An 8,025-nucleotide genomic window follows, 5' to 3' on the forward strand; every position below is an offset into this window, starting at 1 on the left:
TTGGTTAGACGGGTGCAAGCCAGTAATTGGGCTTGATGGTTGCTTTTTAAAGGGTATAGTTAGAGGAGAAGTTATTTCAGCTGTTGGGAGAGATGCAAACAACCACATCTACCCTTTAGCATGGGCTGTGGTATGTGTTGAGAATAAAGAAACATGGAAGTGGTTCATAGATTTGCTTATGGATGACATTAATGGTGGTCTTGGTGCATGCATTACCCTTCTTTCTGATGGACACAAGGTTAGTACTAGGTCATTTTTATGCTTCATTTTTATGCTTTTTCACTCATAATGATGTTGTGATTTGTAGGGGTTATTACAAGCAGTTAAGGAAAGATGTCCAGAAGCTGAACATAGACAATGTGCTAGACACATTCTGGCTAATTTTAATAAAAGGTTTACTGGTCAACAATACATAAAGTTATTTTGGAGGGCTGTAAGGGCTAGTACTGTGGAGAAGTTCAGAGGTGTAATGGAGAACATCAAATCTATTGATACTCATGCTTATGATTACCTTATAGACAGAGATCCTACTACATGTTCTAAGGCATTCTTTCAAGAAGGAAGAGACTGTGATGCAGTGGAGAATGGGGTCAGTGAGAGTTTCAATTATGCTATTAGGCATGCTAGAAGGAGACCTATAATCACTATGCTAGAGGAGATTATGTTATTTGTGATGGAAAGGATATACACTCAAAGAGTTGAAGGAATGGAATGGGATTTGCTTATATGTCCAACTATTAGGAAGCGTATAGAACATCTGAAGGTTAAACAGAGGTAATTATTTTACTTTAATATGCTTATGTTAATTATGAGGATGTGTTATTGATTCACTGATGTTAATATGCTTAAACAGATTGTGGGGAGTTACTCCTTGTGGTTATCAAAAGTATGAGGTTAGATTCACTGATGTTGCATATGGAGTGGATCTAATTGCAAAGAAGTGTGCCTGTAGAATATGGCAACTTACAGGGATACCATGCTTACATGGAGTGGCAGCAATATCTTACTTAAATCATGATGCTGAGGCATATGTGTCCCAATCATACACTACTAAGGCTTACCTAAAATGCTACAAATATAGCATTAATCCTCTCAATAGTAGTGAAATGTGGCCAGATGTTCCATACCATAAGCCTTTGCCTCCCAAAAGAAGAAGATTACCTGGTAGGCCATCTGTGAAAAGGAAGAGGGATGCAATTGAACGAGAGTTGAGTGGATCAAGTAGACAAACTGTCTCAAGAAGGGGTAGCATAATAAAGTGTGGTATTTGTAAGGAACCAGGTCACAACAAGAAAAAGTGTCCATCTAACCAACAAAGCAATACATCAGGTGAATATTTTTAAAAAAATTACATCATTTGAACAAAGAATTGACATTTTAATTTTTGTTTGCAGTACCAAGTTCATCCAGGGGCAGTGGAGTAGACCCAAGTTTATCCAGGGGCAATGAAGGACCACCACCTCCTCCACCACCACCTGCAGCCCAACAACCTCCTCCACCACCACCTGCAGCCCCCATGCCAAGAAGAAGGGTCCCAGTTAGTAGAAGTGGAAGGAGGAAATATTCTGAACGGATTATCAAACAAGCATTAAGGAGGCAGATACCTGGGGTTGGGAGCAATGCAGATAACCCTTCAGTTATTGATTAATTTAGGGGATAATAGTGGGTGGGTAGGAATATCTTTTGTAAGGCAGTTGTGATGTAAAGACAAAGTAGTAGTCTTTTTATTATGCTTTTCTATGGTACTATCAAGTAGGTGTATGGGCACATGGTGGCCCTTCTTTTGTCTATGCAGGAATCTTTTGTGTTACCTAGAAACTACTTTTGTGTATGAAGACAAAAACTTATATAACTGTAGAATATTAATGGCGTATTACAATGAATCCAACCACCACATTCACTTACTTTTTTTATTATATGTATTTGTTATATGTATGCTACTTTGTGATTCCATTCCAGTCAAAACTAATTCTTTATATGCATGCTACTTTGTGATTCTATTCCAGTCAAAATCAAATATGTATTCATTGTTATATGTATGCTTCCTTATGATTCCATTCCAGTCAAAAATATTTCTTGGTGATTCCATTCCAGTCAAATTTACTTCATTCCATTCTTTGTGATTCCATTCCAATCAAAGTTAATATGTATGCAGTTAATATGTATGCTTCTTTATAATTAAATTTTCCATTACAATCAATGTTACTTCATTCCATTCCAACAAGAAGTTAAGATAACAACTCTATTCTATTCAAACAACATCTTTCAATACATCATGTGACTTCATTTCATCATATACACGATGATCAGAAAAAGAAATCCAATGGTAAACTTATATATTTTCTCCTTCATTGCAATGGCATCAGAGTACTTTTCCTTCTTCATCTGTTCCATGTCTTCCTTCACCTTCTCTACTTCGGTCTTCAATGATACTAATTCAGCTTTCATTCCCTCCACCACTTCCATCAGAGGCATCTGTACAAGTTCTACATCCAACCATTTCCAATATTTGCATTTACCCTTCCACAATAAAATTTCAAAGTGAGATTTCAAATCTGGAATAAATGAATCAGAAAAGAGGGGAAATTTAAGTGAAATTGCTTACCTCATTGCACACCATGAAATGCCTCCCTGGATTCTTTGGTGTTGTTGATGTTAGAATACGTGCAGGGAACCCACAATCACAAGTTTTTGGATCATTCACTGTGGATTTCTTGCTTGATCGATTGAGGGAGGATGAGATGCTGTAGGAGGAAGCCATCGGGTATTAGGGCAACGGGGTATTAGAGCACAATAAATGAACAACAAACACCCCTCCTTTAATAACAAGAACCCTAGATGCCAGTTAGGATCAAAACTGACACGTAGGATCAATAAATTCATTGAAACCGGCAAAAACCAGTCGGAAGGGGAAAATTTGCACAAATCAACAAGTTAAAGGGTTAATAGAGCACGAAAAAAAGTTCAATGACCAAATGTGATCAAAATCAAAAGTATGTTACCCTCTGAAGTCATTATCCCCCTACTTTTTACTATTTTCACTATTTTAGGGGGGGGGGGGGGGGGGGACAAATCTAACACAAGAATATTGTGTTTACAAATAAATGATTTCTAAATATTTCTAAAACAATTTTAAATGTTTTATAAATTCTTTTAACAGTATACTCTAGCACAAATACTTTAAAGTTAAGTGTATCAGAAAAGAGACATACTATCAGTCATAAATTTCAAATTGACTTTTTTTCAAAAATTCATTTTTTTCTACAAAAAATTAAAAAATATACACTTTTTAAAAAGATTGAAAAATACTATTTTTAAAAAAAAAAATCCAAAAGTTTGATTTATTATGTAAATTTTTAAACATTTCTATTAATATTCACAAAAACACAAAAAGTTAAACATTAAATGAGATTGATAAGATTACAATCATGTCCTTAATAAATTAGTTTTGATCTAATGTTCCACTTTTATTTTTAGGTAAACTGTCAGTTCTCAACCGATCTCACATTATATATATATATATATATATATATATATATATATATATATATATATATATATATATATATATATATATATATATATATATATTCGGTTCCGGTGATGACTCTTTTTTCGGTGAGAACACGTTAAAAAAATTGAAAAAAAAAATCTAAAAAATACAAATTATAAAATCGAACATAATACTATATTTGGGAGAAAAAAATTGGAAATTTTTTTTGTCATTAAAATTAAATCATGGATCATAAAAATGATTCATGCTTCAATTTTAATGATACAATTTTGTTCTTCCGGATATAATACTATGCTCGATTTTATGATTTGTATTTTCTTCTTCAATTTTTTTAAGATGTCCTTATGAGTACTTACTTTAAGAATATATATATATATATATATATATATATATATATATATATATATATATATATATATATATATATATATATATATATATATATATAGGGTTGGGTTCAACAAATGATCATTTTAAACCTTAGAACTAAAAAACCAACATTTTTTTTGATTTGTAAAGCGTATTTTTTATCAAAAAAAAGAACTACAAATATAGAAATTTCGAACTTTTTTTTATCCGTTCAAATTTCTAACATTTTCTTGATATATATATATATATATATATATATATATATATATATATATATATATATATATATATATATATATATATATATATATATATATATATATATATATATATATATATATATAGGGTTAGGTTCATGTGAGACGGCCTAATTTTGTGAGACTGTGAGATGCATTTTTTTATTTTTTTAATTTCTTTTATTTAATTCAAGTTCCGAAAATAATATTTAATCAAAGGTTTTTTGGATTTTTCCATTTATTTTGTATTTTAAAAATATTTTTTAGATTATATGTACAGTGTAATATCCTATTAGAATATTTCACGTATTTAAAAAAAAACGGGATTTTTTTTAAATTATTTTTTTATTTTTTATTTTTTAGTTAATTCAAGTTCCGAAAATAATATTTAAAAAAAGAGTTTTTAGATTTTTCCATTTATTTTGCATTTTAAAATATTTTTTTAGATAATGTCAGTGTAATATTCTATTAGAATATTTCACGTATTATAAAAAAAACGGGATTTTTTTTATTATTTTTTATTTTTTTAGTTAATTCAAGTTCAAAAGATAATATTTGAAAAAAGAATTTTTAGATTTTTTCATTTATTTTGCATTTTAAAATTATTTTTAGATTTGGTCTCACGGTCTTTCAAAATTAGAATGGTGTCAAATGAACCTAAACATATATATATATATATATATATATATATATATATATATATATATATATATATATATATATATATATATATATATCTTTACTATCTTATAAAAGAAATCTTACTATTTCTAAAAATAAATTGAATATAATAATATTATTTTTTTAAGACGTTCAAATCATTAAGCTAATAGTACAAGGAGTCATCAATAAAATAATATTAAATTTTAACTTGTGTTTTGAATCCTTATATTTGTCAACAAATTCTATCTCCTTCCTTGAATTTCGGATGATTCAAAATTTTAAACCATTAGAAAATACATGTTGATTCAAATATCCCTCCTGCAGATGGCTCTTTCTTAACAGGTTTTTATTTTAATCCTTACTTGTAATTGATTTCATCATTTTTAACTTTTTGTATTTTTATCTTATAAATATATTGGGTGAAGGCTTTATTATATCAGGTTTGTTCCTAATAAGGTTTTTACTATGTTTCTTTAATGTGTTGGCTTTGCAGGTTCAAAAAACTCAACCAAGAGAGCCAGTTAGAGCATTGTATTATCATTTGTTTGTATATTTTGGCATCTTTTGCAATAAAGAACGGTTAAACACAAGATTTGACATGATTAAGGTAGTTTGTATATTTTTCATCTTGTTTAGTCTAAAAATGAAACCTTTTACATCATTGGTCCTTATAATATCAAGTTTCATCATATAGACTTCCTGATTACGGTGATTATTGTCCTTATTATAAGGTTCTGTATAGATTTTGTTCAATATTTTAAGGTTTCGAGAACCTAAATCAATATGAATCCTTGAATTACATACCATCGTTGAAAATGTTTTAATTTGTGACCAAACTTTGTTTAAAATCACAATGAACAAGTTGATACCTGAGTATTTTGGCATTCTTAAAGGCCTATTTATCGACTTTTAAATCATAACATCTGATATTCTAAAGGTTTATTTTTATAAACTATTATTTATATAATTTAACATTTTACTTAGTAGGACATTAAATTAATAAAGGAATTAAGGAAAACGAAAAAAAAAAAAAAAAAAAAAAGGGACGATAAACAGTACAAATGGTTTGGGTATGTATAAATGGAAGTAATAACCATTTAGGGGGTGTTTGGTAAAAAAAAACTTATTGCTTATTAGTTTATTAGCTTATAAGTTAATAAGTAAGTGTATAGTAACTTATGAAAAAATAACGTATTAGAAGTTCCCCACCGGAATAAGTTATTTTAATCCAAACACTTTTTTAACTTATAGTGATGTGGAACCTAATAAGCTGTTTTAAAAAAGCTTAGCCAAACACCCCCTTAATATGGTATGGTAATGCTCTTGAAAAATAGATGTCATATAATATTCATTTCTTAAAGTGAACGCAAAATGGTTTTAACTCTAAAGAGATTAAATTATTCGTCGCCCACCGCTTTACACGGGTAGGCGGTTAGTGTTTGTGTGTGTGTGTGTGTGTGTGTATATATATATATATATATATATATATATATATATATATAGGTTTTGATTAATTATGTTGTCATTTCATAGATGAACAGTCGACATGTATCCTGTTTACAAAACCTTTTCTGTCCTAATAGAATACAAACCGATTATTATGGAGCACCATAGTGAGTTCTTATGAATTATTTGACTAACATGAAAAGGTTAGAAGCACAATTAAGTGACAAACAATATATTAGTACCTCCTAGCCTATAGGTTTGGAATTCCTTTGACTAATGCATTTTAAGTTGTAGCTTTTAATCAAACATCATACACAACAAAGTTTTGTGCTACTTTTAGGTTATATTCTTCACCCTATTAATTTGGAAATTTTTTGTCACAGTTTTGGTAATTTATTTGCCTTACTTTTTCTTTTCACTTTATTCTTGTGCTACCTTTTTTTTTTTTTTTTTTTTTTTTTTTTGAACTGCTTACCTCATTGATATCATGATTTATGATTACAATTTTTGTGCTACTTTTTTTTTATTAAAAAGTCTATGCAGTTTTTTTGGTAAAAGTTTTTGCCAAGTCTTAACCTTATAATTTTGAGTTAAGTTTTTACAAGTTAATTGGGATTTGGGTATGTGGCTAACTGTATGGTTTAAATATAATATATAATTTTAATGATTAAATAGTAAACTGATTATTCAATTTTAGTTTTAATATTAAACAAGGAATACAACTTGGATTAATTACATTTTTCTTGAGAAGAGTCAAAGATTCCCTTTACTTGTTCGTTTAATATTTTGATTAATAGTTTCAAATAACCATAATTAAAGTTCAAGCCTAAATGGAACCTCCTAAGAATAACGCAAGTGGGGACATGGCTAAAAAATAACCACCAGAAACTTTAATTTCTGAAAAATTGTACCAACACCCTTCACAAACCATATTGAAACTTATGAACACGTTATAATCGTTTAATTAACAGTTTCAACATTAATATATTGTTTTTTTTTATTTTTTATTTTGTTAATTGATAATTTATGTTTGTTTTTCTTGTTAATTTATAGCTAATGCTTGTTTTAGAGTCATTATAAACGGGTGATAGTTAAAGTTCGGTGAGAATTGACTTGCTGTTGGGTGTCACCAATTAAAAGTCAGCAAGAAACATGTTTTGAGGACAACGTTCCAAAATAGGTACAAGCATTGATGCTATTTTGGTTCGACAAATGTGCAATATGCATTTATGGACATGATGGACAGGGTATGGAATCCATACATAGATATATCTCACTGAAAACATCACAATTTATTTAAGAACGATGTGGAACATTACTGAATCTACTGCGGAAAATAATGACTTTTCTATATTTTTAAAGTATGAGTCTGGATTTGCTGGTCGAGTTTCTAAGGCTTGTCATAAAAAGGATGGTATCAAAACAGGCACGGTTAACATCGAGGTGATAGAAAAGTGAGAACTACAGAGAATACAATTGGAGATAGAATCCTTCTCAGGTTGGCAGATATTATCATATATTCATATATGATTTCTTTTATATAACACTAGTGTTGTTTATGTTAGATCTAAATAGTTATCATCAGTTTGGAATTTTAAATACTAGAAATTTTTTGAGCTTTTTTTTCGAGCTTGGCCTTTTAGGTTTAGGTTAGATTTTCTCGTTTATATATTTATAAATGGTCGTATCGGTAACACTGTAGCAGAAAAAATGTGTGTGGAATAAAGTCTCTCTTTGGTTCAAAAATAGACGTAGCCTATCGCAAGATAGTGTTTTCGGTTTCGAAACGTTGCTCCA

General features: G+C 29.3%; 1 protein-coding gene across 1 annotated transcript; it reads left to right on the forward strand.

The window, feature by feature from the left end:
* The first annotated feature begins 1,106 nt into the window (after nucleotides 1-1,106).
* On the forward strand, nucleotides 1,107-1,827 carry LOC145002270 (uncharacterized). Its single transcript, XM_078961568.1, has 2 exons — nucleotides 1,107-1,329; nucleotides 1,395-1,827. The coding sequence occupies exons 1-2, from the start codon at nucleotides 1,107-1,109 to the stop codon at nucleotides 1,646-1,648; spliced, it is 477 nt and encodes a 158-aa protein (XP_078817694.1). The 3' UTR covers nucleotides 1,649-1,827.
* The last annotated feature ends 6,198 nt before the right edge of the window (nucleotides 1,828-8,025 follow it).

The sequence above is a fragment of the Lactuca saligna genome, chromosome 6 (assembly GCF_052625555.1).
Source record: "Lactuca saligna cultivar CGN05327 chromosome 6, ASM5262555v1, whole genome shotgun sequence".
Classification (NCBI taxonomy): domain Eukaryota; kingdom Viridiplantae; phylum Streptophyta; class Magnoliopsida; order Asterales; family Asteraceae; genus Lactuca; species Lactuca saligna.